Source organism: Osmerus mordax, chromosome 23 (genome assembly GCF_038355195.1).
Source record: "Osmerus mordax isolate fOsmMor3 chromosome 23, fOsmMor3.pri, whole genome shotgun sequence".
In the NCBI taxonomy this organism is placed as follows: Eukaryota; Metazoa; Chordata; class Actinopteri; order Osmeriformes; family Osmeridae; genus Osmerus; species Osmerus mordax.
The window spans coordinates 3935527-3952448 of NC_090072.1; the positions used below are offsets into that span (position 1 = coordinate 3935527).

The window sequence follows — 16922 nt, forward strand, 5'->3', positions numbered from 1 at the left end:
TCTCTTAACGTCCCCAGTAACAATTTCAGACTTCGTTAGGGAACAGATTGATAAAACGATTAGCTCGACGGCGGTTTTATTAACTTAAAGATCTTGGCGAGGTGTAATTGGAAGGACACGCCTCGGTGCGTTGGGGCGGCGCGCTCACAGCTTGCCTGCCAGCACACTCTCATCCATAAAGCCCAAATTGGGGGGCCCCTCTGTTGGTCGTAATTAGTTTTGGAGTTCCAGAGGGCCCGTGTTATTGTTGATTTTTTCGGACTGTGTTTGATTAGGTTTGGAAAGCTAAGTGACAACTGTTACCGAGAGACACGAGCAGCAGTCAGAGTGATGTCAGGAAGCCTGGCCTAGCCATCGCCTGTCTCTGTCTTACAAGACGCTTGTACCTGCAATCAATGTGAATCCACCACAAAGCTAGCTGCTGCACATCAATACGGTGGAAATTAAGGTTAAGTGATTTTCTTTTGGTGTGTGTGTGTTTACGTGCCTACTTGTGTGCGTGTGTGTGTGTTATAGGGGTGTGATATTCAAAGGAACCACCATCGGGATGGCTCCATTGGAAGGCATGTGCAGCCTGGAAAACTCTGGAGGCATCAATGTGGTATGTCAGGATCCGGAGATGATTGTGGTGCTGATTGTCTGTGTTTGTGTTGGCGAGTGTGTGCGCGTGTTGTTTGTCGAGGTGTTTTGATGTGTTTTGATGCGTGTGTCGCGTCGAATTTGTGCGTGTGGGATTGATTGTATCGGTCTGTGTGTGTTTTGTTGATTATCTGTGTGTGTGTGTGTGTGTGTGTGTCAATATGTATCCTACCTATCTCTCAATGGTGTTGTGGTGAGGTGGGTGCGGGGGCAGGCCAAGCAGATCGATAGCTGCACCACGCTTGATTAGCTTCTAATAGGCTTCTATTAGATGAGCTCTCCTAGGTCCTAAGGCCGGGTTGAGAATCCTAATGTGGCCATCCTGCAACAGCACCGGTGAATGGACACACACACACACACACACGCACTCGCACACAGGGATAAAAACAACATAGTAGATTGAACAGCGCTCGCCGCAGGTGGATGTCCACGAGCGGGAGAGAGACCTAGAGATCAAGAGAACGGCTGATGTCTTGTAAGGAATAACAGCATGAAGGCACGCGGGCCTTTGATGTACAAGTGTAGAGATAAGAACCTCATTAGACCAGAAAAAGCTATGTTCGGAGATATGGTTCCTGATGTGGTTGCCAAGTTGGCTATCAGTCTGAATATCCGTTCTGAAAAACGTTCTTTTCGCGTGTGATGAAGAGATGGACTCTTTTGGTGCTTCCACAGGACCATTCGGATTCGCCAATTGGTGCAGCTGCTACGATGGCCCATGAGATAGGCCACAACTTTGGCATGAGCCACGATCACGAGGGCTGCTGTGTGGAGGCCTCCGCCGAGCAGGGCGGCTGTGTCATGGCCGCCGCAACAGGGTAAAGAAGACACAAAATGGCCGCCGAGGAGACAAAATGGACGCAGCAGTTGGTCTGATTGTAGTCTTTTTCTTTGGGGGGGGGGATAACAGGCATCCGTTTCCACGGGTGTTCAGCCGCTGTAGCAAGCGGGACCTTGACAGCTACTTCCAGAAGGGAGGGGGGATGTGCCTCTTCAACATGCCCAACATGAAGGACCTGGTGGGGGGCAAGCACTGCGGCAACGGCTTTGTGGAAGACGGAGAGGAGTGCGACTGCGGTGAGCCGGAGGTAAGAAGCAAGCCTGCATCACTTCTTCTCAAGTCACTGGCGGTGCATCGATGCGTTTCTTTTTTGGGGGGGGGGGGGGGTTTGTTTGTGTACAGATCTAGGAGCGTTAAGATATTCCGCAAGACGTGTCTTGTGAGGGACAATCGAGGTGTTCACGCCTGGTGGACATGCGGTTAGGTACATTACATTTGGTTCAATTGCCAGCAACGCAGATTGAAAAACAAGAGAAGCTAATTGCTAGCTGACAGAATCACCGGCTATGTAGAGGTTGTTTTGACTCCCACTCAAACCACAACTGACAGGTACACAGCGAGGATAGAACCGCCATCTAACAAGCCACCTGTTTAAGTATTATGGCCGCCAACAAGGTTTCATTGTTTTTTTACCAAGCCATACCAGTTCTGGAGGAGAATTGACAGCTTCATGCAAACAAGGGTATGGGCGTTCCATATACAGCTTTGTAACCTTTCCAGCTCACTGTGCCAGTCAAACTCATGACTGTTTGGAACGGTCTTGTAGCTGTCTCATCGCCTGCAGGACTCAAAAGTTACAGCCATATTGTTTACAGAGAAGGCACTCGATGATGAACTCCTCTCCAAACTCCATAGTAACGGAAGCCTCTCGTCTTAAGTCGATGTAGGGGCCCTTCCCATGGTTGCAGGTCCTGATCCCCTGTCTCCCCGCTGCATAATTGCTGTTTCTCGCTTTCCCGACTTCCACGTCGGTTCAGAGTGTCTGGGCTCGAGCCCGACCGGGGCGCCATGGCAACGGGAGATGTCATTTTCATCTCCGTCTGACACGAGTACGATGGCATGCTTTCCCCCCCCCCCAACCCCCCTTCCCCCTCACCACCACCGCCACCTTCGCAAAACTTTTGACGTGTCGATCAGCGTTGTCACGCCGACTCCCACCTGTGAACTAACACCCTCCGTTGAGAAGAGAAGTAGAGAGAGTTGAGGAGCGGGTATCTGAGCTGAGAGTCTCTGTGTCTGTCTGTGTCTGTGAGCGAGACGCATCAGTGAATGTGAGAGGAAGAGGTGCTCGTATGTGTGGGCACACGGTCGTGCTGCATTGATAATGTGTGTAGTGAGATTACTAAGAGGGTGCTTGTGTGTGCCGGGTGTGTCTGTGTGTGTGTGCACGCACAGGAGTGTACCAACAACTGCTGCAATGCCAACAACTGCACCTTGAAGGAAGAGGCAGAGTGTGCTCACGGTGTCTGCTGCAAGGACTGTAAAGTAAGACGCACACATTTGTGTCGGCCAAAGCTGACTCCGTTTAGTGTTTCAATGCAATCTGTGGACCTGTAAACAAGGCAACATTAAAGTACGTTTATCACATTGCTATAGCTATTAGCACATTGGCAATTCCATAAGCCTTTTAGCACCTATGCTGCAATTCACTTCATTTACTGAAATGCTAATTGTACACTTATAGAGTGCCCAGTAACCATGTAGACACACAAACACACAGATCTCTTCACTTCCTCACCCCTCCTTCCATGAATGGTTGTGTCCACCTCTTGTCCAGTTGAAGCAGGCAGGTACCATGTGTCGTGGGCCGGCGGGGGCGTGCGACCTGCCAGAGTACTGCACGGGTGGCTCTCCCTACTGCCCCGCTAACGTTTATCTGCTGGACGGCTCGTCCTGTCAGTATGGGCTGGCCTACTGCTACAACGGCATGTGCCTCACTCACGAGCAACAATGCCTACAACTATGGGGCTATGGTAAGCATTTGAATACCGGTCAAGTTATTGATTTTGTTAATGGATCCCTTATATGTAGACACTCTCCCATACACACACTAAACCTTTACCCTGTTCCCTGGGTACAGTGTGCTCTTTGATAACCCTAGTCAAATGCTTTAATCAAGTACCTAACTTGGTAATAGATGCACATCTTCACCTTCTGACATCGGTAGCATGAGAAACTCCGGCATTTGATTAATATCTCCTCCAAAGAACACTATTAGCATAATTAATGATAAGGATCTTAAACCTTCGCCCCTGCATTTACATGATACTGTAGGTAGCATTGAGTATCCTGCCTCAGCTCATTTACATGGATAATGCATGACAGGATAGGGGTTGACAAGTTCATGGCTGCCTCAAAGCCAATCAAGATGGTCTTTGGAAAAGTAACCGAACTGTCCCCTGTGCCAGACCATCCATCTGGTTGTAGTTGACTAAAATAAACAGTGCTTATTAGTTCCTGTTTCAAAGCCAGTGGATGTTGGCATATTAGGGGGGGTTACTGTCCGGTACTGAAATGTGGAAGGTGGAACTTCAGAGGAACTTACTTTGTTATTGACTGGTCCTCTACAAAATATCCTTTCACTCCCAATTATAGTTCTGCTTAAAACTGAAATCTGGCAGTTTTTGTTCTAAATTTAACTCTGATTCGACCTGGAATTACCCATGGCATGAATGTTTAATGAGAATTGATTACCACGGTAACGCCAGATGATTTACATAACGGATGGCTTCCTCAGGTGCCAGTCCTGCCCACGATGCCTGCTTCCAGGACGTCAACGCAGCCGGGAATGCGTTTGGAAACTGTGGCAAGGACTCTCAAGGCAACTATATGAAGTGTGAGAAAAGGTGAGACCCTAACCACAGGCGCAAACAAGTCAGCTGAAATGTTCTAGAACTCCCTCATTCTATATTCTCCATATTGCCAGTCTTGTTACACTTTAACTCCGATGAAATACTGTTGACTTAGTCTCTCCAAAGCAGCTTCCCTCACAAACATAATTTGCTTCATCTCAACATTTCATCCTCGTTGAGTAGCCTTACAAACCCGCATGGTATCTCTGTCTCACACACACACACAGACACAAGCACGCACTCTGACTCAGACTTTAATTCCTCTTTTAGAGATGTTTTTCATGGCGGGGCGCCATGGCCAATCAATAATGCCAAATTAGCATGTTAGCTATGCAAATAAGGCAGTGAGATGAAGGTAGTGGACGTCTATCCTGTATGTGCGTGATAGGCCGTCAGCCAGCTCCATTATAGAGGACTCTAGGGGCGGACTTGCCGGATCAGAAGATGGAGAGGATAGACCAGCTGCCAAATATACACATCCTTGCTGACGTATCCAAGAGCTTGTTTCAATAATCTACTGTATTCAACTCGAATTCGAATTCATCCATTTCCTAATCCCTTGTTTTGGTGGCTCTGTGTGGTTCCCTTGTTCAGCATGCTTAAGATGGAGAGTACCCATGGGTGTCTTCGCTAACGTTTTGACGCGTGTGTGTGCGCGCGCTTTTGTTGCCCACAGCGATGCCAAGTGCGGCAAGATCCAGTGCCAAAGTGCCGCCAAGAAGCCCAAGGGCACCAACGCCGTGTCCATCGACACCACCATCCGTACGGACGGCATGGAGGTGAAGTGCCGGGGCACCTACGTCTACACCACCCAGGACGGCCAAGGGGACCTCCCCGACCCGGGCCTGGTCATGACCGGCACCAAGTGTGACGAGGGCAAGGCAAGAAGCGAGACCCCCAACACCTGTTCCTTCCCACCACATGCTTGGTTGTGCACGCACGGTGCATAGGACGGAATGCACACAACTTTGGTTGTGTTTTTCGTTTCCCTGCACTAAATCTGTGTGTGTGTGTTGCCGTACTCGTAGGTGTGCCGAGACCGTCGCTGCCAAAATGCCTCCTTCACACAACTGGAGACCTGCATTGCTCGCTGTCACAGGCATGGGGTAAGCACACACACATACACACACCGACAGTCAGCCGCAACTCACTTACTTCCCTCTCGCTCCTGTTGGATTGTCAGTTTCTGTCCTTGGGCAGAAGGTAGAGCATTCAGCATTGTCACCCCATCTCTTGTCAAATAAAGAGAACAGATGACTCGAGCACAGCTCCTGGAGTGACTGTTTATTTATTGCCGAGGTAAAACACAGGCAGAAGCAAACCGAGAGGATCATATCTGTGTTTATGAGGGCCATAAACAAGCTTGGCCGTCTGCTTTGATAACACGTGTTCTGATAGAGAGGGTGATAAAAAGAGATGGGAGTTCAGTGAATTGTAGACGGACTTCCAGCCTCCGTCCCCCTACATGACAGAGGAGGATGGCAATGGTCGTCATCATTACAGATGAATACATACATATCCACCGTCTTGTGTGCGCAGTTAGGTACCGGGTTTGAGGCCACAGTGGGCAGTGATTCATTCATCCCGATCGGCACCAACCCGGACCCACTCTCCTCTGACAACCTGTCGACCTGTTATGTTTGGAATGACTTACGACCATCGAGGTTAAGAGCGTGGAGTATGAATGCAAATCTTTGTTTTCCCTGCTTTTAATCCTTCTTCCGTTTCGTCATAAAAAAAGAAAAAGAAACTATTTACCCTTGTTAAGGAGAGAGAGAAGGGGGGGGGGGGGTTGGGGTTGTTCCATTAGCTTGGCAGTATCATTCGATTAGGACTGCAAATCTCCCTTGCCCAACCCCTTCTTAGCCCACAGACAAACCATATACACACACACACACACCCCTCCTTTTAATCCCCTCTCCCTCCACCCAGTTTAAAATTATCTGTCTTCCTTTGTTTGTCCCTCACTCCGAAAGGCCAGCAAATGGAAATGGCTTTGAGGAAGGATTATTTAAAGCAAAGTTGTGCCTCTCCTCCCTACCCTCCCTTTTCCCTCTCGCTCACTCTCCCTTTTTTCCGACTTTTCATTTGCATTATCATTGGATTCATATTGATCCCGTGGATCAATATGAATATATCCCGAGCGGCTGTCGGATGTAAACAAATTTCAAAAAACAGCCGGTTGGTACCATGTCAGCCCTGAGCTGCAGCATCGTGCAGCTGTTGTTTCTGCTGGCGTCGTGCGCAGCTCCGTTTTCAGACCCAACAAAAAAGCATGAAAGATATTTAAAAAGCACGTTGTCAGGCAAAAGTTCCCAGATTGAGAAGAGAAAGAGGTTCAAATGAAGGCAAAGAAACCACATTATGCCACTATCAGGGCCTCATGGATACTCTGCTTCTTTAATGGCATGTTCATAAGGCGTAAATAGCCATTATATTCACTAATATGATCCTTAGATCTCAGTGTCATTGAGGCATGGACACATTTCTCTCCTTATAATCGAAGGGGAAAACAACAAATGCGCGGCGCCTGGAGATGCTAATCAGGTGGAAAATGCTAATCACTTGCAGAAGGGTTTGATGGGGAGTCAAACTAGTTTCAACACTTAGATCTTTGATTTGCCACTTTCGTGCAATTTTGGGTTAAAGAAAGTGAGAAATCTCTCACTTCGGGATGTCACTGTCGGTCCAGAGAGTAAAGAAATCCTGAATTTTCCGCACCTTGGTTCCGGTTGTAAACAAGCACTTAGCTACTTTAATTTGTTTGGCATTTAGCCAGACATCTCAGTTTAACTTGGGAGGAAATCAGGTACTGACACAACATGTGTGTGTGTTCTCCTCCACAGGTGTGTAACAGCAATGGAAACTGTCACTGTAGTCGTGGGTGGGCTCCACCCTTCTGTGAAAAGCCAGGGTTGGGAGGCAGTGTGGACAGTGGGCCTGTCCAGTACGACAGTGAGTCGACCTTAACACACGCATGCACACACACATGTACACACACATGCAAACACGTATGTACACACACAGGCATACAGGTGCACATGCAGGTTCTCACTCTCACACTCACTGTCTCACTCACTCTCTGACTCACTCATCCACCTTCAAGCCTGTCTTTCTGAATATCTTTTGTGTAATAGATAGCAGAACTAGCACAATGCTAGTTATCCTTTATCTAAGTACTCCCTGAATGAAATGCCCGTCTTGACCAATATTCTCTCTTCCTCTCTTGAAAGAAATGAAAAGTATATGAACGTAACACCTTCCCCCCCTTCCTCTCCTCTCTCCCGTCCCCAGGTCAGGTGGGCTTGGTGGTGGGTCTGCTGTTTGCCTTCCTGGTCCTGCTTCCTGGAGTTCTATTGGTTTTCTACTGCTACAAGATTAAGTCCTCCTGGTACCACAAGTGGCTCTCCCAGAGGGAGAAGAACAAGGCTAACAGGTAGCTATGCTAACCTTGTGGACCTGATACAGTGGTACAGCTCCCAACACAAATGGATCCTTCTTTTTTAATCTTTGCCTGAGGGAATCCTTAATGTGAGAAGTAAGTAATGAAGAAAGAAAGCAAGACAGTAAATGGGTAAATTGGAAGGGTGGGAGAAAGGGAGGGAGGTCAAGTCTGCCCTTGGCACACCGTTATTGGTGTAAACAACATGCCCTTGTAAAGCCTGCTGCTCTATCCTAACATCAGTGATGTGTACTGTACACAGACAGGCAAGGCTGTCATAACCCAAAATAAGTTAGAGCTTCGGAAATAGCCTTGTCTGCAAAGCATGCTTTACTGTGAATACACCAAGCCAAGTTGTTTTACTGGGTAGACTCGGCTAAACGCTGGATCTCATCTAAAATGGCGGTTAGCTAGTTCATTCTCTGGTGCCCTTGGCAGAATAGCCACTTGACCCTCTAAATGAAAACGGAAGGGGGGCGAAAATAGACGCTGGACCAAGAAAGGACAGGACTGAAGAAATCTAGGGGAATATTTAAATACAAAGGGAAAAACGGACTAGTTAAGAGTTTGGATGATTAAAGGGCTTTGAGCTGTACCAGCTGCACTGGATTTCTTTTTTTCTTTTCTTTTTTGGGCTGACAATTTGAGTTAAGTTGCAGTTCAGTGCTGTAAGGGTGTGTGTGGAGCATTTAGCATTTATTTTATATTGAGTGTGTGTGCGTAAACACGTGTTGTGAGACTGTAGCTCTCCAAATGTGCATGCCGAGTTAAACCTTCCAGAAACTATCGGCATCTCCTCCTCTCAAAGAAGGAAGTGTCCAGAAGTTTTAGCAGGCTGCATTGTGCTGTCGGCAGCGGACACGGTCTTTAACTGACGTGTGACTTCATCACAATGAAAAATATGTCTGAAATACCAAGGCGGCCTTCAAATATTGAGCCGATGCGAGCTATGTCTAGTCGATGTCTCTTTGTTTGACGAGACCGAATACTCTTTCATGCATTCCCATTCATACCTCTCTCAGGCTGGAGAGCTCTGCCGAGAAGGGCAAGAACGGACATCTCAACCCTGCCTTCCACCTCAAGGTGGTCGGGCCAGCAAACAAACCTCACAGTCACAAGGGGGTGAGTGTGTGTGTGTGTGTGTGTGTGTGTGTGTGTGGTGACCTGTACGTCTGATCTTGCCTTCCAGACGTTGCAAACTCAGGTGGACGAAAGCCCACTAACAACTCAGCATGACCTTAAGTTTTTCTTCTCCTGCGGAGTCTTAACCATCTGTAATAGCTTTCTGTCACCTCTCCTCTCTCTTGATCCTCTCTCCCCTCCTCCTCTCAGCGCCTCACGTCTCCTCAGTACCAAGCCGACTCTTTCTGTCTCCTCTCCTCTCTCCTTATCCTCCCTCCCCTCCTCTCAGCGCCTCACGTCTCCTCAGTACCAAGCCGACTCTTTCTGTCTCCTCTCCTCTCTCCTTATCCTCCCTCCCCTCCTCTCAGCGCCTCACGTCTCCTCAGTACCAAGCCGACTCTTTCTGTCTCCTCTCTCCTTATCCTCCCTCCTCTCAGCGCCTCACGTCTCCTCAGTACCAAGCCGACTCTTTCGTTTCATTCGGCCGTGTCTTCCTTCCCTCAGCTCCCTCACACCAGTAAAGAGTTCCTCCCTCTCCGCCCCGGCCCCATCCCCAACGGCACGCAGCCGGTCAACATCGTGCGTCCCCTGAGGCCCGCCCCTTCGCCGCGCGGCACGCCGCGGGACTTCAAGGTGCCCCGCCCGCCATTGCCCGTCAGCAGGCCGCCCTCGGCCCCGCCCAAATCCCCCGCCACGCCTCGGAAACTGACTCCGCCCAAGAAGCCGCTCCCCCTCAACCCGACACGCTCGCCACTGGTGAGTCCCGGACGTGTCGGCCTTCGCATCAGTCACAAGCTTTTCAAACAATGTACATCTCCATGGTATCACGGTGTATTTTAATACGAGGAACAGGGACGGATGAACAAGCAGTATCCTGTACATAATGTGTATTTGTTTGTTTTGTTTTCTTGGGGACTGTGATGTTGCACACTGCGTGTGTGGGTGAAAATGAGTTTCTCCCTGGGACAAATGTAAGGAGCTACGCAGAGTAGCAGATGTAGAACAACACAGCCAAACCCAGCAGTGGCAGCCCTGGGATTAGTAGCGTCTTGAATGGTATTGTAAGAGAGGGTGAAGAGGTTCCACTGCCAGTGTGCTTGCGTTCCTGTGTTCTTGGTCTGCAAGTAGACCAGGGGATTTGGATGTGGCGGGGGGGGGGGGTTAATTTCCTTTTTTGTCATTTTAACACATTCTCTTTTCCCGTTTCTCTCTACTTATCATTTCTCTGCATGTCTATTTCTCTCTCACTCTCTCTCTCTCTCCCAGCTGGTTTCAGAGCTCCAGCCCAGACACTCTCCCTCCCCGCCTCAGAGGCCCCTCCCTCTCAGCCCCCCCCGAGGAGTCCTGCCCATGAGCCCGGCACGAGGGGCGGGGCTTGCCAAACCCTCCAATGGGCTGCTAGTGATGATGCCTCCCACAGTGGGACCCAAGCCAGTGGGCAAGGTCACGGCTATCCCCCCTCTCAAAGCACTCAGGTGGGTCTTGACACATAAACTCACACACACACACACTGAAGGCTACATGAGCGGTTATCAGATTGATATGCATAATTGTGTCTAGCAGTAGTCAGGGTTTTATTAAATCAACTATTTTTCCCAGTGAAATAAAATCCCCAAATTCCCAAACGTTGCTGTTTTGGTTTTCAATTGACCTCCCAAGTCCAACATTGTCCTTCCTGATACCATCTAGAATAAGCAATACGAAAACTCAGGCTCATAAAGTAACCATTGTTAAAGTTGTTTTTCCAACCCAATCCCCCTCACTTTCAATGTTCTTTACGAGTCTTTCATAATAAAAGTTGAAGGGGTTGTAAGTACTGAAAAATATAGCCTCCCCTGATTCCTATATCTCCATCTCGCTGCCTCACTCTGTTTTCGACTCAGCTTGCAAAGCTGTCACAGCCAGGAGAGTACGTTGGTTGGATGAATTGGGGTGTGTGTGTTCGTGTGTGTGTCGATGTGTGTGTGTGCGCGTGTGTGTGTGTGTGTAGCTTCGTCTCTCAGAGCTTAGGTCGGGCGAGATAAGCAGCATGTCTCGCAGGCAGGTAGGAAGGGTTTTGAAGCCGGCATGGGCATTGTCAAGCGCAGATCTCTCTGTCTCTGAGCTCAGCCTTAGACAATCAATTTTTGCTTCATGCCGTCCCAGATGTTCTGCTCACAAAACCGGCCACGCACCGGTGATGAGGTGGCAGGAGGCCTGCCTCTCTCGGAAATAAAAGGAAACGGCGCCTCGCTCGGTTTGACTTTTCCGTCTGGACGTTTATGATGGAGGTAGTTGCGATGCACCCTGGGTTTGGTTGTTGACCAATGTTTTTTTTTTATCAGTTTGGGAAGTTTGGATCCATCTCTTACTGTATCCCTCCTTCTCTCTCTCTCTCTCTCTGTGTCCCTTCATCTATCCTCCCAGGGGGACACTACTGTAAATGTAGACCATTATCGATCTGTTATGCACTGCTTCTCATTACCTGTTAATAGTTTGGTTCATACTGCGTGTCATAAACAACGTCTCGCTCCCCTCTCTCTCTCTCTCTCTTTCCCTCTTTCTCTCTCTCTCTCCCTCTCTTTCTCACTCTCTCTTCCTCTCTCTCTCTCCCCCTCTCTCTCTCTCTCTCTCTCTCCCTCCCTTGTCTTCACACACATTTTTCCTCCCTCCCTGTCTGTTCACAGACCAGTCCCTGGAGTGAAACCAAACACAGCCTCGTCACCTTTCCGAAAATGACCCCGGGGGAGTCTCAGCCAATGAAGAGGCACCAGCAGTGTCCCGTCAGCCTATCAGGCGGCAGCAGCGCATCAGTCAGCCTATTTGCACTAAAGAGAGACCCTGATGGAGAGGCTGGTATGAGGGGAGGTGGAGGGGAACAGAAGGAGAGGTGGTGGTGGGTGTAAGGGGGTGGTTGGGGTAACGCATACCTCTGTCCTACAACCAACCGGGGGTCAGCCCTGTCCGTCTTGAAACAAACAACCTCGACCCCATCCAGAGTGCGATCCGGTCATGACGAGGTTATGCACGACATGGATTTGCAGACTGAATCAAATGTTACAGCATAGCTGGGGGGCGGGGCGGGGGGGGGTCACTTTGCCAAAATCTTGATTTGAGTTTTTATTGTTTGTCAATCTTGTTTACGCACGCTGTTTATAGAACGCTAGCATTTTTCTTTATTATTGTTGTTTTTTTTATTAATTTTTATTTTATTTGAAAAGTTTATGTCATGTGCCAAAGAGGTCTCATCAACCCAGGGGTGTGTTCAGAATGAGATTAAATGTTTCAAAGATTTTTTTAATTATGTATGACAGTATGAATGCGATACGTTGAATTACTTAAAACGTTTTACGTTTTAAATATGGTATGTTTACTTTTGCACAGAGTGATAGATTAACAAGTTTTAATCTCTAAAGAAAAGGCACCATCGCAGGTAGTAATCTGAAATCCGTGTTAAAAACATTTTCTTCAAAGCTGTTTACAATGTAGAGCGCTTAGTCAACGCTGAATCCTGAATGCACCCCTGGGTCTTCGTGTTCATTTGATTTGAATGTTTCTTGCCGTGTGTACGACTTTTAAATTGTTACATAAAAAACACACATTTTACTCAACTGCCTTGTGGTTCTTGTACATTTCCATCTTACTAAAACATACAGAGAGCTAACAGCTTACATCTTTCATTTGAGCCTATATGGTATGTATAAAGACATTTTCGCCACTGTGGGAAAAGATACAGGGTTGAATACTCCAAAGGCATCTGATATTGTATCATATTAAATGCAAGCACACAACAGTAAAATGAATAGGATCAGATTTTCCACTACATTCAATCTTCAACGACATTTATCTCCAAGGCTACCGTCTTTTTAATAGGAAAATCTTGTATGCAGATTTGAAGCATCTTTATGAAATATTTAAGTACACGGCGTCCCAGGCAACCTATTTCATGGTGTATTTTTTGGCATTACTGCTTTATTAAGATAAGAGACACATAGGTAGGGGATAGAGAGAGGGGAGAGCATGCGGGAAATGACCCGTCTGGAATCAAACCAGGGCCCCTGCAGTGCACTACCTAGTGAGGCACCATGTGGCCCCTCCCTAGGCAACCTGTTGTATTTCTTATATGTGGTCCTTCAAAGCACAAATCCAAGAATTGTTCAAGCTCATAATGAGGGGAAATGGTTTTTCATTAGGTTAATATAAACCAATGTGTTTGTCCTGGGGGCTGCCGAGTTGAGACGTTGGCTAAGTTCCACTTTCTACCGTGTTGTAATTATCCCAAAAGAACATTCTCTGCCTTCTCACAACACTTCACAAAACTCTTATTAAAATACTGGATATTATACTATGATTGGGCTACAGGGGACTTTGTTCACAATTCTTTACCCATGTGCCCTGCAGTTTACTATAGCCTACTAACTGTTACTGTAGTATAGCCTACTAAAAGATGGTTTAGCCTGTTCATTGAGAGTAGGAACACCTTTTTGACTCCTGACCTTCACTTGGATCACTTCAGTAAAAGGCTACTCTCCGACTATGGAGTTCAATAATTGGACCTAGGTTATGACAGTCAGGTATAGTATGCAGTTTGTGTGTACGTAGCCTATGTGAAAGGGAGGGAGATAGATTGAGACGAAGTTGTATAAATGTTGTCTATAAATGTTACTCTTAGCCCGGTCCGGAAGAAAATCCTTTTGTAGTCTACTCGGCCCCGGCAATGGACTCTGGTCGGAATGAAAATTAGATATCTGCAAACCGGGTACACTTATCTCTAGTGAGTAATGTATTTGGAGAGGTGTCCCTGAGAGCGGCTGGAGTGGCGGCGTTAACGGACAGAGGAGGAAGAACGGCCTTGCGGGGAGATATATCGATGCAGACGTTTTCCGAGCCCATTACCAGGACGTGTAGCGCCCAAACAATCCCGCGGGGTGGACTCTGCGCCGGACGCGTGACGTGATCTAAATGAAATGCACTCTGGTTTTCCACGGAGGCTGTCTATAAATCATAGCCCCCACCTCTTTCACCCCGACGTTGACCACATGGAGGTGTATAAATTCGTAATGTAGTCTATTTTCTCCAGCCATCCTCTCCACAGGGAGACTGATACAGACAGTGGACACTACAGGTGGCCTGTTACAGATGATTAGAAGTTTGGGTTGAATCATCACTCATCATTGAAAGTAACTATTGGGCGCGGTAGAGGTTGTTTTTTTCCCCACCATTGGTCTACTGTAAATATATGGCAGGTTCAATCATAATGGGATATATAGTTGAATCAGCTGTAGCAGGAAAACAGCTCTGGGGCCCCATTTATTTTTCTCATTTCTATTCGACTGCATCACCTTCAATGTTCCATTGCAGTGAGGTTAATAATTTATCAACAATTTTAGACTGGTGTGGTTTTTTGCGGTGGTTTGGACAGAGCCAGCCATAGAGACATTTCTCCCTGGCTCTGGGTTTGGAGTCTCAAGTCGAAATGCTTATGAACCTGGCCTATTAGCCAACTGTTTGTCGGGTACTGTTAAGTGCCAGTGGCCTCTAGTGGTAGTAACAAATACGTGAAGCTTATGCTAGCTAGGTCATCTGCAGTACTAAATGAAATTTTGCAAGTAATATGCTTGGGTGGGAAACTCGCATAGGCTACATCGCCCAAATGTTTAGATAAGTTGTAGGTAAATCATTCAATATTTCAAATTTAAATGGCAATGATCTGCGAATTTGCTATTTCACACGATAGTTAGGTTAAATGCCATCAGCTGCGTAATTAGCTAGAGAACAAGCTTCTTTGTTTGACCACGTGGTAGCTAATGATGTAGGGCAAGCGGAAGTGAGACACGCTCAGCTAGAACTTGTAGTAGAAAGCTTCTTTTAGAAGCTATTTCTCCCTTGCCCCCCCCCCCCCCCCACCCCAACCTGCTGCTATAAGCAGATTTTAGAGCACAAGCTTCTTTGTTTGTCCACATGGTAGCTAATGATGTAGACAGGCTAGCGGAAGTGAGACGCGCTCAGCTAGAACTTCTAGAAGCAAATCGCATTGTTTTCTCGACCCCCCCATCTTATAACTATAAGCAGACCTTAATCAAAGCCATGAAAAATGTGACGCACAGACAGACCATCCAACTTCGGCACAATAAGTTTGTGGATGTCCTTGGTGGCTCAGGTGAGTAGGTTCGATGATAAGTGGCATTATTCACGAAGAGGTCGTATGATGACAGGATCCTCGATGTGGCTTTATTGCTGTTCAAAGGCAACTACATCCCAACATATTGTATGCACTCAGCCAGTAAACATGTAAGCATTGATTTTTCTAATCAGGATGTATCCTCAAGGCTAACGTTTTGTGTGCATGGTCACGTGGGTGGATGTTCCAGTGCAACGCTCGATGTACAAAGACCTTATCTTGCTGCTTCAAAAGGACAAGTACCTGACCCCAGCTGCACAGCTGAAGTCCAAGGTAGGCCCTTTAACAAGTTCCGAGTGACTGCAACATTTTTGTAGTGATGGATGGTTGTGGAGGGGGGGGGGGGGGGGGACGACGACGACACGACACACACAATGTGGAAGGATACTAGGAAGGTGATAATATTGAGTCACCCTTTCCTCTGTTCAACCTTTCTCCCATTCCCAGTTTTCTCTGTCTTGGTGGCCAAGGGGAGAGGTATGTTTTGAGCAAGATCGCTTGGTGGAGGGGGGGGGAGCAATGGCCCTACGACCAACGGGACAGAATACCGGGAGTTGCGCCAGTACCGGTCGGACCACCATCTGGTCAGATTTGACTTCCTGACACGCATCTACTCACCGTACTTGCAGAGCATCCTGTCAGACCTCCGCCACGGCCTCAAAACTGATGTCATCCTCGTCAACTCCTGTATTTGGGACATCTCCAGGTAGGTGTTTCGCACTTCACCCGAACATACCTTTTCTACTGAACTCTGTTCAGCTCTGCTCTGCCGGTCTGTTTAATCCTTTTTGATGTGAGTGAGTGAGAATCAAAAAGGACAAGAGGGAAGGTCTGACTGCAGACTCCAGAAGTCTACAGATCTAAGCTCAACAGATCTTTGCGAAAGTTAGTCAGTCACTGTCTTTAAAGTTTTCTCGTGAATGTTTGATTTCCATGATGAAATAAGTTTTTCTTCCTTTCGTAGATGTAGCTCAGCTTATTTGACTGCATTTGCTGTCCTTGCAGATCTTTCCACAGCCACCACTAGTTTCTATTGGACTTGATTACAGTTTGGTCTTCCTCTCTCTGACAGTAAGGGAGAAGGAGAGATGAAAGTGATTCATTATGTAGAGGGAGTGAATGGAATCACACAACCAGGTGGAGATGGGGGTGGGGGTGAAGATGGGGGTGGGGGGGAGGGGATGGGATGGGGGATTTATAAGTCAGCTAGCAAGACGTGATTGGAGAAAATCAAGAGCGAATCAAATAAGATGCCCTCCACTCGTTTCTGCACCACAATATTCTCTAGCTAAGGGGATAAATATTGAATGTGTGGATTAGCCATGGGGTATAGAAAGTGTGAGCAGTGCTTTTCCATCTGCTCCTTTTCAATAGATCTTTGCTGACTCATTAAAACCTACATCGATTTGTTTCGTGTCATCGTACACTATATTGCCAAAAGTATTTGCTCGTCCGCCTTCACACGCATGTGAACTTGAGTGACATCCCATTCTGAAACCATAGGATTTAATATGATGTCGGGCCCACCCTTTGCAGCTTCAACTCTTCCAGGACGGCTTTCCACAAGGTTTAGGGGTGTGTTTATGGGCATTTGACCATTCTTCCAGAAGTGCATTTGTGAAGTCAGACAGATGTTGGACAAGAAGGCCTGGCTCGCAGGCTCCGCTCTACTTCATCCTTAAGGTGTTCTGTCGGGTTGAGGTCAGGAATCTGTGCAGGCCAGTCAAGTTCTTCCACTCCAAACTCACTCATCCATGTCTTTATGGCCCTTGCTTTGTGCACCTGAATTCAATGATTTGGATAGCTGAGTGTATACTTTTGGCAATATAGTGTAGGTTGTCGATTCATCATTTGACGTAATCTTCC

At 47.4% G+C, this 16922-nt stretch overlaps 1 protein-coding gene across 1 annotated transcript in view; it reads left to right on the forward strand.

Moving 5' to 3' along the window:
* Positions 1–11724, forward strand: part of adam19a (ADAM metallopeptidase domain 19a) — a gene marked incomplete in the record, with an annotated part of 39243 nt that extends 27519 nt beyond the window's left edge. Inside the window, 14 exon segments of the mRNA XM_067261297.1 lie at positions 517–601; positions 1315–1457; positions 1550–1727; positions 2876–2965; positions 3258–3453; positions 4218–4326; positions 5009–5213; positions 5361–5438; positions 7179–7287; positions 7627–7768; positions 8797–8896; positions 9401–9652; positions 10163–10371; positions 11563–11724. Of these exon segments, the coding sequence (XP_067117398.1) occupies positions 517–601; positions 1315–1457; positions 1550–1727; positions 2876–2965; positions 3258–3453; positions 4218–4326; positions 5009–5213; positions 5361–5438; positions 7179–7287; positions 7627–7768; positions 8797–8896; positions 9401–9652; positions 10163–10371; positions 11563–11614 (1948 nt within the window).
* Positions 11725–16922: the final 5198 nt, after the last annotated feature.